The sequence below is a fragment of the Aethalodelphis obliquidens genome, unplaced genomic scaffold, assembly GCF_003676395.1.
Source record: "Aethalodelphis obliquidens isolate GAN/ISIS:26980383/991018 unplaced genomic scaffold, ASM367639v1 scaffold2, whole genome shotgun sequence".
Taxonomy (NCBI): domain Eukaryota; kingdom Metazoa; phylum Chordata; class Mammalia; order Artiodactyla; family Delphinidae; genus Aethalodelphis; species Aethalodelphis obliquidens.
In genome coordinates, this window is record NW_020837946.1 from 88,956,907 (window position 1) to 88,978,940 (window position 22,034).

A 22,034-nucleotide genomic window follows, 5' to 3' on the forward strand; every position below is an offset into this window, starting at 1 on the left:
AATCAAATATTCAGGGTTCTCCAGAGAAAAAGAAGCAATAGGATATATATCATATGTGTCGTATATCATATATATTATATATATAAATGGGGAGAGAGAGGCATTTATTATAGGAGTTGACTCACCCAATTATGGAGGTCAAGAAATCCCAGGGTCTACTGTCTGCAAGCTGGAGAACAGGGAAAGCTGGTGGTGTAATTCAGTCCAAATCTAAAGACCTGAGAACCTGGGAAATGATGGTGTACGTCACATTCTAAGTTCAAAGAACTAAAAACCAGGAGCATTAATGTTTGAGGGCAAGAGATGACAGATGTCCCAGCTCAAGCAGAGAGAGCAAATGTGCCCTTCCTCTGCCTTTTTGTTCTATTCAGACCCTCAGCAGATTGGATGATGCCCACCCTCACTGGTGAGAGTGGTCTTCTTTACTCAGTCTAATTCAAACATTTATTTCTTCCCAGACACACCCTCATAGACATACCCAGAAATAATGTTTTGCCAGCTATCTGGGCATCCCTTAGGCCAGTCAAGTTGACATAAAATGAACTTATACAGGACTTCCCTGGTGGTGCAGTGGTTGAGAGTCCGCCTGCCAATGCAGGGGACACGGGTTCATGCCGCGGTCTGGTAAGATCCCACATGCCGCAGAGTGGCTGGGCCCGTAGCCATGGCTGCTGGGCCTGCGCGTCCAGAGCCTGTGCTCCGCAATGGGAGAGGCCACAACAGTGAGAGGCCTGTGTACCGCAAAAAAAAAAAAAAAAAAAAAATTAACTTATACACACAAGTGATATATCTATATGTGTGTATATGAATTTTGCTTTTTTGTCCGTATTTTGAGATGAATTGTGTTCAAAATTCATATGTTGAAGCTCTATCTCCCAGTACCTCAGAATGGGACTGTATTTGGAGATAGAATCTTTAAAGAGATGAATAAGTTAAAATGGGGGTCATTAGGGTGGGCCCCAATCCAATGTGTCTGGTGTCCTTATAAGGAGGGGAGATTTGGGTACAGCACACACAGGGGAAGACCATGAGAAGATATATAGGAAGAAGATGGTCGTAAGCCAAGGAGAGAGGCCTCAGAAGAAATCAAACCTGCTGACGCTTTGATCTCAAACTACTATTACTTTGGTTCTATTCATTCCGTTTCTTTATGCAAATATATATTTGCAGAATATTATATACTAAAATGAAATCATGTGATAGATACTCTTTCATGTTTATTTACTTTGCAATACATTATGAACATCATTCCATGTCAATCTACATAACTAGATACTTTTATTCTTAAGGTTACTGAGTGTTCTATTGTCTGGACTTTTCCTATTTTATTTAATGAACCAGCTATCATTCTATAATTAGGATTTTTTTGTTAGTTTGTTTCTGTGTTTTGTTCTTTTTTTAAATTATTTTTTCCTAGGATAAAAACTTCTGTCTTTAAATATCTGTGTGCTTATCTCATTAGTTTTCTAGTATCAACACTCAGAAGAAGAAATATTCAGTGTGAAAGTATAGATTTTATTAATCAAACTAGCAATGATTTGGGGCAAGTTACATTGTCTGTTTGTGTCACATTTTCCTTGTCCATAAGGTGATGGGTTTAGACTAATTGTTCACTAATATACTATAAAACTATAAAGTATGATGTATTTAATCAGAATCACATTTGAATTTTAGTAATTTTTTAAAAATTGGGTCAGAGTCAGAACCACAGATACCAATTCTCTCAAAATTCCTCTAAAATATCTATAAAGACACTGAGAAAACAAAGATTCCCATAGTAGCAGAATTAAAAATAACAAAGCCTTTATTATTAAAACTATGGAGTAACTGAAAAATTCCTGGGTCACAATTAAATATTTGTATTAATTTTTCTCTGTGATTTTATGATCTATTTTCCTGATACTTTAAAATAATGTACCACAATATATCAGGTTATATAAATTTATGTTTATAAGTTTATAAACTTATAAGTTTATAAAATAAGTTTATAAACTTATAAGTTTATAAAATAAGTTTATAAACTTATTTATGCCTAACTTCAAGAGAAGTAATAATCTTTTCCACCTATTTCTTATTATCAACCCCTAGTCTAGTATCAATAGATCCACAATCTATATGAGCTAGAAACCTAAGTGTCTGTCCCTTGGTTTCTTCATATTTTTGTCCATTTAGATAACAAAAATACTGGTGATTTTTTTCTTCCCATATTAATTCATCAGAAAATTTTTATTGAATACCTACTATATACCAGAAAACAACCTAGGCACTGAAGTTTTTATCAGTGAACAGACAAAAATATTTGACTTGTGAAGCTTAAAGATTAATGACCATTATTGGTGGAATTTGGGGAATATTTCCTTTAAAATCAATTTTCTGTATAATTCACCTTCTTTTTCAAAAAGAAAAGAAAAAAACAAGTTTAAAATTATATTTTATCAACTGAAAAGGGAGAACCAAAAAGATCTAACTCTGATATTACACTGGTTTTGAAATCATACCAATTCAGGCCCACACTGTTTTGAAAATAGCAGTATGGCAAAATTCCAAGACATTTCTTACTATATGTATTATTGCTTCTTGCCCGTAACAGGACCAATTCTCTGTGTGGTCAAAAACAATTTAACACTGTTAGTTTTTTATGTTTTCCTTCTTCATTTCAAGCAGAAGCTAAAAATAACTTTCTGTGAGCATTTTTCCCCAATCTATTATTTGTTTTTCCCTTTTTTCTGGATTTTTCCTTTTTTTGTTTTTTTGGTTTGGTTATATTTATTTGGGCATCTGTTTTGTTTTGTTTGCTTTCTGCTTTATTTTTTTTTTCCTCTTTTTTTTTTTGGAAACATGGTTTTCCTTTCTCTGATCATCTGCATGAGTGTGTGGTTACATTTTTCATATTACCCTATGATATTCCATATTTTATGGCTAGAATTGGCTTCTCGTCTCTGTGTGGCCTTTTGACATGGAGCATATTTCTATGAAACTGGCTTGGGAATGCTGCTTGTTTTACTCCATGGCCCTTCTAAATGTACATGTCTGTTTCTCTCTGGCAGATTGTAAATTCCTTTAAAGAAGAGGTTGTATCTGATTTATCTATTTTGCCTCAGCAGCTAGCATGCATTCTTTGTGTAATATGTGCTTAACTAATGTTGCTAAAAAATACTGTCCTGGTGCCTGTATTGTATTGTGAAATCTGGCAGCCTATGATATAAGCATCTTTCTATCATCATTGTAATACCACTTCTTACTTCATTAATACATTTTCAAAAACTGTAAGAGTCAGAAAAAAAATTTTAAGTGATTCATTTCATTATGATTTTTGGTTCTCTTTCTTATCTTTATGATATCTTCTAAAACTACCACAGGAAGTTTCCTGAGCGTTCTAGAACTGAGGTTAAATATCTCTCTACAAAAGGAACTAAATAGGCTTTTAACTTACCCATGTTAAGTTATTAGTAAAACTTAATTGTATTAATTTTTGTTCTCTCTTCTCTTTGACTTTTGTTTGTTGTTTTTACCCTGGTATTTTCTCTCTAAAAAAAAAAAAAAAGAAAGAAAGAAAAAAGGATGAAATAGAGGAAAGTAAGTTGTAGCCCCTGCCCTTGAGGGACTCTGATCTATTTTGAGGAAAGAGATGAGACAAGAAGGAATGTGGCAGGGGCTCTGTGGATGTGAGTGGTGTAAGATAAATGGTGCTTCTGGGGGAGTATTAGACAATAATGTTATACACTGAAATCGTTCTGAGGAACATAATATGCTTAGCTAGGAATTTGAAATTTATTCCATAAGTCCATAAACAGTAGGGGAACACTAATAACATTTGACTCATGAACTATCTCATTCATGTGTGTGTTTTAAAAAGGTCTTGATGGCATGGTGCTCTGCTGGAACAAGAAGCCCTGGGTTTGAAAAAACAGATTTTAAAATGAATCCCAATTTACAAAGGAAAAGGAGACAATTTTTTAAATTAAAGAAATGGCTTTTTAAAAGTGATTTGTTGGTAAACAGGGCACAAAAAAGAGCCAAAAGATAGAAGACCTTATACCTTGGAATTGCAGTTTGTTTTGTTGGTTTTGTTTTTCTTCTCTTTGCCTCATTTGTCATCTTAATATGGAAATACTGATAGCATCTACTTCCTAAAATTATTTTGAGGAATAAGAAATGTAATACCTGTTAAAAAAAAAAAACAGAATATTGTTTTCAACCTAGTAAACACTTAAAAAAAAAAGTAGAACCTTAAAACTGTTCTAATAGACCATACATAAAATGATCAGTACTTGGCATAATTTGGGCTTCTGGGAGTTTGGAGGCAAAAAATAAGCTGTGGGGTTCTTAAAAAGTGCTCGTTATTAAAAATAAGCAAAATATGGCATAAATAAAAGATTAGAAGTGTGATGATTGTGATAGTAATAGTGACTGAAAAGGGAAGTACATAACTAAGCTCAAGTCCCATGAGGGACAACAGAGAAAAAAGGGCAGCAGGTCCACCCTCAAACACCTCAGAAAACACACAGGAGCTAGCTTTTGAAACATTTTCAAAGCAGATTTTTAAAACTCAGAGGGATGCAAAATGAATGTACAAGTACCAAAGGGACATTCATTAAGCGAATGATCGGAAAATTAGTCATTTTGTCATTTTCTTTGGTTTTGTGATTGTTCCATCTAATTATTTTCTTAAAAGTTTAGCATTGTTTTATACGTCCTTAGGGTGAGAAACACATAAGGAAATGTACAGGTACTAGGGAAACCTCTGTTGGGGTTTTGGGGAAGAAGATAGTGAGTTTCGTTTCTGTCACACATTTTTAAAAGGTAGGAATTATTCTTCTATATTACAACAGCTAATTAAGGCCTAGGTATTTCAAACTACTGGCTCTGCTGAAAGGAGAGGGCACATGCTACTCTTCAGGCCTCTGCTGTCAGGCTGAGCGACGCTCCTCCTTGTGGACCAGTGACCCTGTGGCCCCGTAGAGAACATTTGAGAAGAGCCCAAGGAAGCTGTCAGGAGTGATTTCAAACAGATCACAACTTTTCAGCAGGGGTTTTGAGCAATTCAACTTTGGCAGCCTGTGTTGTCCACTTTTCAAGAGTCAGGTCATTGCATGTCCCTTATTTGTTTTCTGCCCCGTGGCATATTTTCAAAGCACGAAATGTGAAACGTGCATGTCTTTTGGAACAGTAAAGGCCAGGAAAATCTGTCACATCAATATCTATCCTTTATGATCCCAGGTAACAAGTTGTAGCTTGTTCTAGCTTTCACCAAGCTAGTCATGTCATGGGGAAAAACACGGAATACAGAATTTTTCTATTAAAGTTTAAAGTCCAGTTTGTGCTTTGAGAGTACAGCTGGCACTGCCTAACAGAGAACAGTTATTGCATAGTTACCCATTGGGCAGCTGTTGTTATGAAGCTTTGATGTAGTCACCTTATTTTCCCTTGATTCTGGGACATGTTCTTGGCCTTTAATATAATCAGTAAGTAAATCAGAATAACCAAAGAAACCAAATACAGTATAACTACATAGTATTTTCATTCATTTACTTGTTACCTCTTTAACAATTTACATTATTTTTCTCTCTATTAGACTGCATTCCCCAGGTTTTGCTGCTATGAAAAAGCACAAATTTCAGATGCTTTTAACAATGAAGGTTTATTTCCTGCTCATGTTCTATCCTGGAACAAGTCAAAAAAAATAAATCAATAAACCTCCAACCTACTACTTAATTCCAAACCAACTTTATACAATTTTAAGAAAAGGATCAGAGGAATATAGATTAACCAGCAACACTGGTTTAAGAGTGAAAAAAATAAATGAAAAATTCCTTACATTATCGTCAGTTAAGGAAATATTTTCTTCTTTTTCACACTGGAATAGTAGCAGGAGAAAGCCATTTTTGTTAAAGGAGTACAGAAATTTTAGCCTAATACTTCTTCCACTCAGCATACAAACAAAAATTATAATTATATTGATATTGGTGTGCCATATACAAGCTTTAAATTTAATATTCGTAGTATTATTTATCACTTGAGTTAAATTAACTTAGAGGGTGTGTAAATTTTATATACATTGTATCATTTAATCTTTCAGGAAGCCTAATTTTTTTTTAACTTTTATAATGATCAACTTGCCTTGCAAAAAGGAAAAAGAAAAAAAATGGAAGGAAGAAAGAGAGGAAAAAAGAAACAAAGTAAAGAAGGAAGAAGAAAAATTTTGAGGTAGTAAAAGGAAAACATACAATAGAAAGATAAAATATAAAATAAGAAAGGAAGGGGATTTAAGGGGAAAACAAAGGTTAAAGCATAAGAGGCTAGATCTGTGGGAAATGTGTGACAAAAGTGGGAGTATTGCTCTCCCTTATATTATAAACTAAACAACCAAAGTGGGTGAATTGCTAGAAGATATATCCTTTGTGAGGAGGGGAGACTAGATTACAGCACAGTTCTGTCTAATTCCAAAACAACAAACATATTGATTGACCAAACCTACATACTGACCATGTGCTCAAGAAATGAAGAAATATAAAAATGAATAATAGATTACCCCTACCTTTAAGTAATTAGTCTAGCATAGTCATAGGCAAAGGCATATTTAGAAATTTATAAATGCATATATAAATAGAGAAATGCAAAAATAAAATGTACCATATTTATGATTGTATGTGGACCAAATAAATAAAGGTATTTATAACTGACCCCAAATGGCAATTCTCCATAATGTAAAATACTACTGTAATATTCTATAGCCTTTTAGATTTATTGAAGATATTTATCTAAACTTCCTGAATCAATTTTTAGACTACTGCCTGCATAAACCTTCTCACCTTGAGTCAGGGAAGTAATATAATACTTGGATTAGGAAAGAAGTGTGTGTTAATGGCCATCTTTTGTCATAAGCCTTCAGATGTTTCTGTTTGCAACATGTTCCTATAAGTGTTGAACAAATCTGGTGAGTGTTTTATGACTAATTGACATTTATGCAGCGTAGACAAATTTGTTAATTCATACACTTGATTTTAGCAAGTCATTTCAATTTTTTTCATTTACTCTTTTTTTGATTGCTTGTTTTGTTTTAAAACAATTTAAAAATTTTTAAAAACTTGTGAAATGCAGATCCTAGATTTTGAGGAAGGCTGAATGGTGGTAATTGGGAAGGTGGTATCAATACTAATACAGTGTACCTTTATCAATTAAAAATGTTTGCCTCTAGAAACCTTTAGTGTTACCTTTTGGTGGATATGTAAAAATCTTGTAACTAGAACAAAGGCTATACTGAAATATCAGAAAGGAGGTGACTATCTATATATAGGAATTATTTCCCAATGATTCAGACTATAAATTAAAGTAGCTAATATCAATATCTCAGCATATGTGCACTACAACTGAAAATAAATATTTTCTAGAGAATTAGAGTTATATATCTCACTTACAAAGACATTCACAGTCTCAAAACCTTCTGTTAACACTTTCTGATATCCCTACCATTGCCCCACATTTGTATAGGACTAATATGCCTTGAATGATATTTAATAACTGCAGTTGACTATGCCAGATATTGCCATTATAAATTGTTTCAGATTTTACCATGTTGCACCACAGAAACCCTATGAACTAGGAAGGGTAGTCATTGTCATTAGGTTTTCATAGAAAAATTCCTTATTGTTTACTCTTATTTTGTGCTAAAACATAAAATATTCAGGTATAAGATTAGTCACTTTGTCTGCATGGCACTAAGCATGGAGATTTCCAACCCCAGCCCCCATGGCTTGATATGTTCTTAAGCCAGTTTTGGAATTGGTCATTCATCATGGCATCATGTAGATTTCCATTTGTGTTACAGCATACATTGCTTTTCTTCCCACTTTCAGCTATAGAATTATAACCACCGTTTCTAATGTAATACCCTACATTTATGTCTTCAATTTTATCAACCATATTACTTAATACTAATTTTATGATTGTTCCTTTTCCTTTTGAGTTGATGCATGTAACATATTAATTTAAGTAGAAATCATCTACTCACTCTACAAAAAACACTTTATGCCTTTCAGATCTGCTTTTAATAAAATTTCCTGGAAAACATCTAGATAATAAAAGTTTTACATTAGTAGAGATTTTGTTCTTTTTTTAATATTTATTGAGTCATCATTTCACACTTTAGTGGCTGTTTCTGCTCAGGTGGCCTGCATAGAATTTTGTGTTTAAACATTTCTAACTTAAACCAGCCAATCTTAACAAACTTCCTTTTATGGATAACTTCTTGGCCAACTAGATTTTATCTTTTATATTTCTCCTTCTTAAAATAATCACTTTAAATAATGCACTTTGTTAATTTTATTTCTTTCATGGTCACTTCTTCAACTGAAATTTCTCATTAATTTTTTTTTTTTTTTTTTTTGTGGTACGCGGGCCTCTCACTGTTGTGGCCTCTCCCGTTGCGGAGCACAGGCTCCGGACGCGCAGGCCCAGCAGCCATGGCTCACGGGCCCAGCCGCTCCGCGGCATGTGGGATCTTCCCGGACTGGGGCACGAACCCGTGTCCCCTGCATCGGCAGACGGACTCTCAACCACTGCACCACCAGAGAAGCCCTCTCATTAATTTTTACTTTTCCTAAAATAATTGTTGGTCAGAGTTTATTGAACATCTCATTATTATTTTACTTCATCACATTAACCCTTCTCAGAAATCAAAAACTCTTTCTGACCAAATGTCCTTAATATTAAAGTAAGATTAGCTTTATCTTACTAATTTTATCAATACTAGGTAACACAATGATTTAATGTAGTATTTTAAAACTAGGCATTATAATATATAATTATAGAGTTGAACCACTTATACTTATTACAACAAACAAAAATTTAAGATACTAACTTAAGCTTTTTGAAGAAAACAAAGCAGGGTGATACCTAGCTATTTCTATGTTAGAAATAACAGTCAAATTTTGACAGAGAATAGTGCTAAATAAATAGAAATTGTAGTACAAAACTGTGTGTGTGTGTATATATATATATATGTGTGTGTGTGTATATATACACACACACACATATATATATATATCTACCAAATGAATGAAATATATATAGAGTGAATTGTTGTGGAAGTTCAAAATTGTACTGAGTAATAATATAGATGAATTTATAATTGATGGATCTTGGATTTTTAAAGGTGTTTTAAACACATCTACAGTATTTTGGAATCCACACAAAAATGTGAAGTTGGTATCAAGAAGGATATTAACACCCTTCTATAACATGTCCCTCACTGTCACTGCCAGAGACAGAATATCAGGCATTACTGACCACAGGTCTGAGCCGGTGTGGTAATTTTAACAATTTTACTACTCAGAAAATGCACTGATTTTCCTTTGTTCAGATAATATTTCTACTTTCTTCTTAAGTGACTGTACTCTCTTGGGCATGAGGGAGTAAGGAAAAGCATTTTTCCTACTACTGCTTTGAATAAGAAGGATCATAATAACTCCACATTTTATTTCTACCTCTTATTAGCTATGATTTTTCAGGAAAATCATTTGAACACACACTTCTCCATTTCATAAGATGAATAATTCCAACTCATGGGTTATTATAGAAGCTGAATAAGAATATTTTTCATATGAAAACACTTATCCTAGGACCTGGCACAAAGTTGTGCAAATGTTAATTGAACTTTATGCAAAATATTATATCAAAGGTAGGATAGAAAATTTTTGAAGCATGTTAAAAAATTATAAATCTTTATGTATATATGAAATAATTTTATCTCAGAAAATTGGGAAACAATAACAGATGAAAAAATGTTTCAAAGTCAAGTTAACAAACTGGTGAATTAATATATAAATATCCTTTCCAAATGCAATAAAACTTTTTGCATTTTGCAATACAGCAGTCTGCAAGAAGAGGGGGGCAAAAAAGTGCTGGGAGCTACATAGGGTGTAAGGCTTTAAAGTTAAGAATGCCATGCAAATGTAGTCATGTTCTTCCACCAAAAGAGTGAAATTTTCAGAATTAATCAGAAAAAAAAATTTGCAACTGACTTTTAATGTTTGAATTTTCATCACTGTATGAAAATACTGTTTTATAAATCTGATGCACAAAATGTAGTCATAGTTTTATTTTTATTGAATGAGCTTTTTGGAGCACTGAAACATGCATGGCACTCTGCACAAGTTTTCTAAGGCTCCTTTAATCCCTTGTGCCGTATTTTTTTTCCCCTGTGTGTAGAAAGAGAAGGGTATATTAAAAGATTTTTCATTCTGAATGTCTCCATCATCATAGTTAATAACGGCAGCCTAGCATGTAAGAGGAGAAATTCAATTTCAAATTGCTTTAAGGTTTACCTTTGAATTCCACTTTGGTCAGAAGGGTTCCATGACCTTTAAATTTGATGAAAAGAGGAAGCAGATATTAATCTCATTATTTTATTTTGAAGTCCTCCCAAAGCAAGTGGCTCTAGACGACATTTCCACAAAATGACATGAGTAGTCCACGTAAGTTGATCATTATTACAGTGAAAGACAATACCTAAGATTTTAATACACTTTCAGTATTTTATATCTGATTTCAATTCCTTTTGTAAAATCTCTCTGCTACTTCAGAGTTCTCATTGTTTTGGACAGTTTAATTATATGTCTTATATTTATGCTTGTATTGTAAAAACTGTTTCTTTTTAAAGATTATATATTTATTCCCTTATATATGCTAAACTTATTTTGATAGTCCAAAAATATTTACTGTGCTTCCTAGTAATATATGCTACACTATTGCCTTTACACAAAGGTACTCCCCCTGTTACAGAAAATTACAATTGAAATATAGAATATTGTAACTATACAATAATTGCACACACTGTTAAAGAACACAATAAGTTAACTATCCAAGCATTTCATATAGTAACATTCAGATGAGAATTAGTTACCCCAAACAAAAATCCACTTAGTTACTTTCAGATACTATGTTAAGAACTTCTACCAATGTCATTTAACCTTTTGAACAGTCTTGCTGGACATGCATACTATTATTCCTATCCTAAATTTTTTTTAAATGATTGAACAATATTTGGTATAAGAACAAAATCTGTGGGAACATAATAATTTATCTCAAATATCTCTTGAAGTGTGATATGTGAAGTATTTGCATCAGGCTCACTTTGTTAAAATGCAGATTTCTGGCCACAGCTCCAAGCTGCTTAATGAAAATCTCTGGTATATGGGCCTCCAGAATTTCAACTTTAACACATTTTTCAGTTTGATAATCATTAGTCTAACCTAGAACATAAAAGGAAGAATAAGATTAGGAAAACAATATAACGATAAACAACCTTTCTTTTGAATGTCACTGGCCTTGGAGAGAAGGGGAGAAATCAAAAAGACTGCTTTTGAAGCAAATATCTTCGTACGATAATGTGAAAAGAGAAGGATAAACAATTGTTTGAATAAATAAGAATCTATCTTTCTATCTACCTATCTATCCATGATCCAACAATACTTTCATGAATCCAAAATTCATAAAAGTGTTTAAAAAGTTAAATAATTCAGAGTGGTACAGTGATCAAACACATAAGAAAAAGAAGCTGATTTTCATTGTCCTAGGGTAAAGCACAGTGGGGGAAATAACTGTAGAATAAATTTAAAAGGAAGGATATACAGATGTTTGTGATGGTAAGAAAAAAAATAAGATTTCTTGGGAGGACCATGCAGGACTAACTCAAAGATAATTGTCCAGGGATGAATAGCAGGGAGCAGTAGATTGCAACAGTACAGATTAAAGATGACTAGGGCATGGACTACGGATTTTTCTTGAGGAACAATGACAAAGACACAGATGCCAGAAATTATTATAATCAGCATGATTATGCAAATAATTCAGTGGGGAATTTGGCTGGAAATTTTGATGATACACACACATTTCAATTCTTAAATGATCTGCCATTAATGGCTTTGATCACTGTAGTCTACTCAGAGAATGAAGATTTATGAATTTCTATAAAGACAGTAAAAATACTTGGTCTTAAATCAACTATTGGAGGAAGTATTTGTGGAGCAGCAAATGCCTTAAGTTGTAGTTTTGTAAGGTAGGCAACAAGAATAATGACTTCTATTTGATTTAATATCTCAAAAGAGATTATTTTTTTAAAAAACTGGAACAAATGTAGACAAGTGGAACATATTTTATATTTGGCCATAAAGCATTATTTTATAAGGAGTATAGGGAAAATTGCAAGGTGATCATCAGTTGATTAAGATGCAGAACTGTTAAAATTATTTCTCCAGCACAGTCTTTGAGAGTTATTTCCAGTATGTAATAAACAAAATATTCCCTGAAAGCTAAGAAGTTAAGTGTGCTTCCACAATGCAAAAGAGAGGAGCATCACGACCACTAGCAAGTGATATATTTTATCTAATATACGTACTGGGTTCCAAGCTATGAATAAAACAGAAAATTACTCAATACTGTTAATAAATACCACCTGTCCTACTTAAATAATTTCAGAGTTTGGAATAAAAATCACAGTATCCTGATCTTCTTTGTTTAAAAATCTCTCTCTGCCCTTCTGGAGTTCTAAAGGCATATTTTTAATAACTTCCTAAAATACTTAAAACACATGATGCTCATATCAGAACATCTTATCAATTAGCATTTATTCCTCCAATTCCTGAGCAATTCCATATTCTGACTTCTAAGCATCTCAGTGTTATGATGAGCCCCAGATGTTCTTATCTCTATTAACACAACAAAATATATCTCAGATCATTTCTCTTGCTTAACATGAACCTGATTTAGGTTGCTGTTGTTACTGTTGTTTTTTCAAAGGAGGTAATGTAAAGAGCAAATTTTGATATTTTAATTTTAAAATAGCTTTGTACACATCGGTTATATAATAAAATTACCAAGCAATCAGTATTATTTTTTTCACTGGAGCATGTAAAATATCTTCAGTGGTCAATTAGAAAATTTGACAAATGTAAAGCTACAAAGAACAAAAAGACTTTTGCAATGATTAGGATTCATTCTAATGATGTTTGCAAAATCTGCCTAAACATCTTATTTTGAATTATCTTTGGACTGTGTCAAGAATTAGGAACTGAAGAACTGGAACAATTTTCTAGAACATTCAACTGCAAAACCACAACTAAGGGAGAAAACAGATTTTTTTAAATCAATGATTTTATTGGTTGTTCACTTTATTATAATTATTTGAAATATGCTCATTTCATTACCTCACTTCAGTAATACAGACAGCATCATACACCTGGCCTTAAAATTTATTTACCTATTTTAATGATTTACTTGTAGTATGGTATATAATAAATGTGATGTATAGAAAATATATATGTAAGCTTTTTATAAAGGATCTAAATAAAAAATCAGGATAATGCATGAGTGATGACTTAATAATAATATAATGATATTAATTTTCATTGAAATCATGATCCATACGCATAGTTTTATAATATCATTATTAATCAAATAACTATATTCTTGAATAGTAACATTGCTGTCCATTATTCTGAAGTTAACGTATGCTTTTATGAAACAAATTTTTCTTTTTGTAACTTGAGTTTGTCAATATGATGATTTTATGAGATTTTGCCCTTGTGTTAGGACACCCGATACTGTCTTCACAAATACCACAAATAATTCACATGGCATCATAGAAGCCTGGTTCCCAAACAGCTTCAGCTACTTGAATTGGCTATGACAGAATTGGAAGAGACCCACCCATGGCAGTTATTTAGTTTGGCCACCATGCCCAAAGATATCTACTTGGAATAGTTCTGGAAGCGGTTCTTTTACTGTGTACAACTACTTGTGATGTGGTGGTATTTGACAGTCATTTTAAATAAGAACTGAAGCCAATTAAACTGTTTCTCTATGGATTTCTTCTGACAGATGCATGGAGGCATCTTGTGTTAGCCAGCAGACATTGTTCAAACATAGCTAAAACCATTCCAGCATTTATTTTGATACAGTCAGCTAATTATATGGTTGTGATTTATGTTTAAATGAAGGATTTTAATCAAATCTATTATTTTAATCCTCTGCAAGACTTCCCATCATAATGTCATGGTTCCTATATGGGAAAGACAACTTCTCTGAATGAAAACTTGGGCATATTGTCTTGATTTCATGGGAATAGAAGCATGATCTTAAATGGGAAAGCACTATATTTCCCTGTCTCTGATTAAAAGAGTAAAAATTGTGCAATTTGAACTATGAGACATATGACCATTTGCTGTTTGGTTGTTAGTTCCACTCTGAATTTAGAACCAGAAAAAATAAATCACAGAAACTTAGTAAAGAAGGAGTTGCTTGACAGGCAAACTCAATTTTTATAGTGGCATAATTTTCAGTACGTCTCAAATTAATCTCAGTTCTTAATTAAAATTTCAGTTTTGTTATAAAATATGCCAATTTTAAGTTTAACATAGAATAAAGAAAAATGACTTTAAATTTTAAAAAGTATTTTAACAAGTGAAGTCCAATTGAAGTTACCCTCAGCATACTGACAATATGCAGGAAATTAGCAGAAATCTCTATCTAAAATTCATGAATCTGTGATAGCAGGCTCTTCCTTCATTTCATTTGGTTAAAGTTACTACATTAGCAGACTTGTGGGTTTTGTTACTCACTGATTTTTTTGTTTGTTTTTATCTTTCTAGATGTTCCACCAACTGGTCAGGCACACAGTGTGAGAGGCCGGCCCCAAAGAGCAGCAAATCTGATCATATCAGCACAAGTAAGTTTCTCAGATTAATATCTTGGGTGTTCCACACAGTATAGAAAGCATTGTTTTCTTTTTATACCATTATTGTGGGAATTGAGTCTTGGAAAATCTCCTTTATGGAATTTTGCAAGAGATCTGCAATCCATATGTTTTTTGAAAGAAGAAGCACTGAGCTCTCACCTGGTGACAGGATCCAGCGTTATGTGCGCTTTTAGGCTGTGAGGGTTCATCTCAAACTTTGGCAGTTTTCAGAACACACATCTGTAAACCTAGCTTAAGCTTTTCTTCGGAAATGTGCATCAGCTGCAAAGTCTGCAAATATCACAATGGATGTGAGAATGCTTGGGGAAGAAAAGTAATTTCATGTTTTAATTAGAGTATTTTTCTTGAAGTGCATTCAGTGTGTTGTGGAAAAACAAACTTGATTAGTCTCAAAGTGATGAAGTATGTTAACAAGCAATTTTTAATAAGGAGCATAGTTGATTCATTCCTTCCTTATCTTTAAAGTACTGGTTTTGAAGTATATTAAAATGTAGCAACATTTTACAAGTTTTTTTGTGTGTGTAGCTGTAGTCTTAGGACAGGTCCCTGATATGAAATTTTATCTGCATCAATATTTTGTGTCTATGTGTGTGTGTTCCAACAATTTTAAATGATTTTATAAAGATTTTCACAACAAAAGTCTTACATAAAGTTTCCCAATTCACACATACTATCGCTAATGAGTGGAAAATTTTTGAGAAGTCTGGAATAACTATCAAGTGGGTAAATATATTCTTGAAGAGAAAAAGTAATACCTCTGATTTATGAATGCTTACTTAGCAATTTTTCTCTAGTCTTTCACTGCTGGTGAGAGAGCATACATGAAAACAAACAAAAAATATGCTATGGAATTTGTGAAAAAAGAAAGACATTATCAAAATCAAAAGTATATGATTTTTGTACCTTAGACATAGGCTCCCAGTGTTTGCTGATCTACTTGTTTGTTGTGCCTGTCCCCAAATAATTTATCATTGCTTGAAATCCTTCAAGTGACATTGTCTAAAGTTCCACCATTTAGAGATTAACTTGGGCTAGTAAGGATGACCATCTTTGAAAAATGGCAAATAAGTATAGAATAAATAACCTTAGAAATGAGTCTTTGCATTTGAAAAAGTGAGATACGTGATTCTGGTCATGGAGCGTATGGTGTTACCTTAGAATTTGTGTGTTGTCTTTAGGAAGGGAAGGGAGAATACTGTAGCAAAACTATGGACACTTAGTTGTAGGAATAGGGCACTAGGATTTGAGGAATTGATTCATAAAATATAGGAGATGTGGGAAAATATACCTTGCCTAACTTGATATTGCAGAAGAAGAGCAAAAGAAAAAAAATACTCTCTTCTCTCTCTTCCAGGATCATACTGACATTAGTACTAACAATTCTGGAGGAATACTAATTTATATGATTTTGTGAACCAGTTATAAGACTCAACCATCATTAAGAGCATTTTTATAATGAAAAAATGCATTTGAGTTACCAACCTGTAGAACATACTGAAGTAATAAGTTGAGAATTAATGAAGTCATGGTACTTTAGGCTTTCTTTTATGATAACTTCTCAATTATCTAAGGTAAATTAAAAACTTAGTCTTTTAGAGAATCAAAACAATTTTAAATATTGATAAAATTTTCTGAAAGAAGGAAACAGAGTAGAATGTCAATTGAATTTTCAATTTATATATAAGGTCCATCTACAAGGGAAAATTTCGTGTTTGGAAGATGATTTTAAGGAGGGGTGTGCCAGATGTATTTATTGAAAGGTGATGTTGCCAACCATTTGCATTGGCAACAAGCTCCCTTATAAGAAAAATGCCTCTAATTACATGCAACAGTTCTAAAATAGGAACTATCACATGGAAGGAGGAGTTGCAAGTAGTTGTAACCCTTTTTCCAAAGATTCTGATGCTCTTTCTTCCATCACTGATTTAAAGTCATTACATTTAATGGAAGTATCAATGCACATTGAAAGGGCTATTAGCTATGCAAATGTCAAATTATCTCAGATTTGAGCAAAGTTGACCACATAATGACTATGTTAAAAGGTACTTATCAGACATTTGCGCTTAGAGAAACTTGCCTCAGTAACTCTGAAAGGAGAGAAAAGGTAGTTAAACTGATCCTTCCTAAGGTAGGAGGGCTATTTTTATTTTCTCAGGTAAACTCCAGTGGTTTTGAATGGTTGTCAAATGTTCCCCGAACTTGGGCAAAAGTAATCTGTTCAATAAGAAAGATGGATACTTTAGGAATGTGTTTTCAAATCTGCATTTCCACTTACAGTGAAGCATTCCATAATCATTGGACCTTGGCGCAATCAGGAATATACTGCCTCTCTCAGCCTAACTGCTATCAACTGGCACGAGATTTACCTTTCTAATTGATGAGCGTCTTTCTTAATCATCTCTGAGTAGTCATACTGATGTTCTCTGCCCCTTGCGGTTTAAAGTATCTAAAGATCAGCCTGCCTGTGGAATTAAGTGGATCTATTATTCTAGAACTTTCTGCTTAGTTTCCACTTGAAAAAGCAGAAACTTTTCTGAAGTTATTTGGAAGAGTTTTAAACTAAGGATGATGAAATATTTATTTTATACTCCTGTTTTAGATTTACCTGAAGTTTTAAGGGAGTGGATGCTCAATGTTTGGATTATGCTATTCATATCTGCTAAATTTAAGGAGGATAAAAATATACTCAGCATTTGTGGGACAGTAATGTAATGATGCTGTATTTTACTGTAGTGACAACAGAAATGTGACATCTGTTAGGGGGTTATTCATATCTTCTGTTTTCCTACTTTATCCTCATGTCTTTTATACTGTCATGTTTTAAAACAGAAAAAAAATTAATTATGTTATACCAAGGAATTATAAATATAACTATAAATTGCAAATATATAGAGAAAAATGCAACAAAATAATGCCTCTGTCCTAATTATCCAAAAGCAAGTATTTATTGAGCCTCTACTAAGTGTCAAGTAATGTCTAGATCCCAGGGATGAATCAGTGAATAAGATAGTCAGGGCTTCCCTGGTGGCACAGTGGTTGAGAGTCCGCCTGCCGTTGCAGGGGACACGGGTTCGTGCCCCGGTCCGGGAGGATCCCACATGCCACGGAGCAGCTGGGCCTGTGAGCCATGGCCGCTGAGCCTGCGCATCCGGAGCCTGTGCTCCACAACGGGAGAGGCCACAACAGTGAGAGGCCCGTGTACAGCAAAAAAAAAAAAAAAAAATAGTCAGTGCCTCTTCTCATGAAACCGAGGTGCCAGAGGGATAAAAAAAATAGTTAAACAAGAAAGCAAGCAAATAAGTAAACACGTAGAAAATAATTATGAGTCTTGATTGGATCTGTGAAGGAAGTAAAAAAGACACAGAAATAGAGAATGTTAGGGCAGAACTGAGGTCAGGAGTGATTTCTCTGAGATGGTGATACTTAAGCTCAGACTTGAATGATTAAAAAGGGGGGGAGACGCTAAGTGTATTTCAAACAAAAGAAACAGCAGATACAAGAACGCTAGAGTAGGAAAAAGCTAAACATGTTCAAGGGATTGAAAGAAAATCAGTGTACTGACACCAAGGGGACAAGAGTGAGAATGGTACAAAGTGAGGATGATTATACATGACCAGGATGATAAGCAGCCTCTCAAAGATCACTGGAAGGATAATCTTTGCTAAGTTTGGAACATGATATGTTCTTTATGATTTTTAAAATAACAGTTTATCAAAATGCTTAAGAAACATCATCCAAATCACTATATATAGAGACACACACATTTATACATATATGTAAACATAAACTTAAGAGCAGAATATATAGCAGCAAGTCAAAAGAGGTCAATTGTAATGATATAATTTATGCTTATATTTTTCTACTATAACTTCGATAAATAAAAAATTCTTTCTTTAACTTTCATGATAGTAAACTCTGCTGGTTTCCCCACACTACATATATTCTCCTTGGTAATCCATAATTCCTTGATCTCGGTTTTCAACTCTTCGTTAATTACTCCCAAATTTCTATCCTCAATCCTGGTTTCTCTTCTGAGGCTGAGACACATATCCCACTGCACAACTGCTGTATCCATATTGATGTCATCTCTGTCTATATCTGTATATCTATATCTCTATACTACAGGAATCTGAAGTTCCGTGTTTCCCCAAATGATCTCATCCCCTTCTCCCACTCAACCAGCCATTTTTATACACCTTGTTTTGCCTTCCTGTCTATACACATAGCTGCAAAATCTACCTGGTTATCCAAGCAACACTTAAGTGTCACTCTTAACCTTCCTCCTTTTTTAAGTTAAGTTAGACAATATAGTCCATAGATATGACTTCCTAAATTTCCTTCAACATCATCCTGTTTTTTAATAGCATAAATTCCCGGCTCATTTATGTAGCTTACACAGCCCTTCCTAACATCCCCTTTGCTTTCCTCTATAGCCACATCTCCTTCTACCACCCTCTGCTCTACTCTCCATTCAGACTGCTGTTCCTTGATCTTTTCTCCTCCAGGTTTTCATATTTCTCTCCCTAGGTTAATTCAATATCTCCTCCTCCTCTCAACCTGCATTCTCTTTCATGGAACTCATCCCTCAGGTCTCAAAGGCACACCAGTCGTCCTCCTCTATCCCAGATCTAGCCGGATACTACTCCTCTATGTTTTCAGAGCAATACATACTTTCACTAGGGTGGTGCTTATCACTGTGCTAAATAAACCCATGTGTTTGTCATCTTCTAATATACGTCAAACAAGATGAGAAGAGGGACGTTTCTATCCCCAGTGCAAAGTAGAGTAAATGTTGAGTGTGCGGAGTATAGCAACACTTAAAATATATCTGCTAAATGAGAACTGAATGTATAGTCCCTATGATATCCTAGGCACTGTGCTATCTGCAAAACAAAGATAGATAGCTTATGCCCTCAAGTTACAAATAAACTGATCTCTACAACATATGGTGAAAAGTGCATACATAGAGGCATACACAGAGTCATATGGCAATATGTATTTTGAATTAGTTAATAAACATGTATTAGCACTTTCTGTGTAATAGACACAATTCTATTTACATTACTATGAGGTATATATTAATGATAACACTCATTTTATAAATGTGTAAACTCAAAGAATATAAATTTGCCCAAGCGCATGTTGCTAGTAAGCTGAGATTTGACCTTTGAGGTTCAAATTTGAGGTAGCCTGGCTCCAGAATCTATTATATCAACTGTGATGCTGTACTGCCTCTCCCATTGAAGGGGTCTCCTCAACGTAACAATTTGATAAGACAGTTCTTCTTTCAAATGGAAAAGCATTATATAATGAGGCTACAGTACAACGTGGCAAAGAAAGACTGGCTCTATTTTCTGTGAGAAGTTTGTTGAGATTTCCCCTCCACCCAATAACAAGTTCAGAGTGTGCTTTTTTTTTTTTAATCTGTTTAGGATAGTCCACCAAAAATATACTATCAAAAATATCACCTACAATAGATCTTGACTGTTATATGTTACAATATGATGTTTACTGCCGTATATACTGCTTGGAAAAAATACTTATTTTGATAAATATCTATACTATATTCTAATAATATATATATTTGCTAGTTGTTTCTATGAATATAAACTAATTTACAAAAAATAAAGAAAAACTTGCCAAATTGCCACCCTTTATTATTTATTGGCTATACTGAGCATTATCACAGTTACCTTGATAGTTTATATAAACTTATAAGAATGCTAGGCTCTTAAACAGAGGGCTGTAATGTGAGGGATTGGAACTGCCATCTGTCATGGGAAAAAGAAAAACAAAGTTCTTTGTTTTCTAGCATGCATAATTAACAGCATTTCTACCTAATAAGAATAAAAGAAACTATGTAGAACAAATAAAATCTAATATTCTAAATAATTTATAATTGCTTTGAGGGGAAAGTAACTTTATATACCTTAAAGCTAGTATTGATATATATTTTAAACCTACATATTTACCACAAATTTTAGCAGAAAAAAATATAAATGATGAAGTGAGGATATTTATAAAGTTGTGATCAATCAGTTGAAGTCAGTTTATGAAGAAATCAAGCTGTTCACTGGTATTTAAAATTTGTGAACAAATGTTAATTACTATCCAAGGTGCCAGATTCTCCACTTACATTAATTATTAATAAATTACACATTCATATAAAGTTCACTTTCCCAAAACCAAGGAGGTAATGTAATATCAAACTCACTAAATCATATAGTGCTGGTAACAGCATGAAAAAAATAAAATGAGGTTTACATTTCAGAAACTGACTAAAGAAGGCAAGCCATATTTTTTCTTGCATGGAAGAGAGTTATTTGGTCATTTTAGTCAAGTTATTTTTGAAGTTCCAAATTGAAAGATTATCTTATATATGACATTTCCTTAATAAAGACTTTTTGGTATTTTGGTAAATGATCTGCGATATGTACTACCTCACACGGATATCTGTGGCTAGAGCTGTTAAAACTGATCTATATTTCTATTTTAAATACCCTAAGCAGCTGCTTATCATGCTTAATATTACCATTAATTTCTACCACAGTATTTTACATGTACCTGTATATGCAGAGGAAAATTCATATATTTAATAACTATTAACGTTTCATTCCTGAACCATTCAAGATCCTCACATTAAATTTCAATTAGTTTGGGTGTTGCTGTGTTTCTCAGTTTAGCCAATGATTAAACTGACTTGACAGAATCAATGAGATACTTATTCCAAATAGACAAAGACTTGTCTTTATAGGCACTAGATATTTGTCTGTTGGAAACATGAGATTTAGGTACTTGATAGAGCTTCTTAATACTCTCCTGTTATTAGGCAACGCTTGCATTCAGTTTTCTTCCTGCATAAGTGACATATGACCCTAGGTGTATCTTACTGTGGATCGCATCATCAGTAAAAGGGTATCGTCTCCTTCTTCTTTAGAAAAAAAAGATTGCTCTTATTGCCAACCTAGAAATGGAGAGCAGGGCAGAGTTTCTCCTCAGTTTTACTTCTCCCCTATGCTCAGCTGCATAAAAACTAAGATCCACTTTCTATGACCACTTTTGAAAATCTATTCCATAGATCTGTTATTCCATTTTGAAGATGAGTGATACAACCTAGATCATTCTTATAAAGAGGGAAAGTGGACATTTACAACATAAGCCAAACACTTAAATGTGGTTTGCTGAAAATATTCTGGAACTGGAATTTGAGAAAGAGAATCCACTTTGTCCCCCTATTTTGTTGAATCAAGCTAAGAGCCCTATGTGGTAGGTCTTCATG

The 22,034-nt window shown here is 33.5% G+C and overlaps 1 protein-coding gene across 1 annotated transcript in view; it reads left to right on the forward strand.

The window, feature by feature from the left end:
• The window catches only part of LRP1B (LDL receptor related protein 1B), a 1,467,083-nt gene that overhangs the window by 1,439,364 nt on the left and 5,685 nt on the right, over positions 1-22,034 (forward strand). Inside the window, exon 85 of the mRNA XM_027078335.1 lies at positions 14,649-14,725. Coding sequence (XP_026934136.1) covers positions 14,649-14,725 — 77 coding nt within the window. The remainder of the gene's footprint in view (positions 1-14,648; positions 14,726-22,034) is intronic.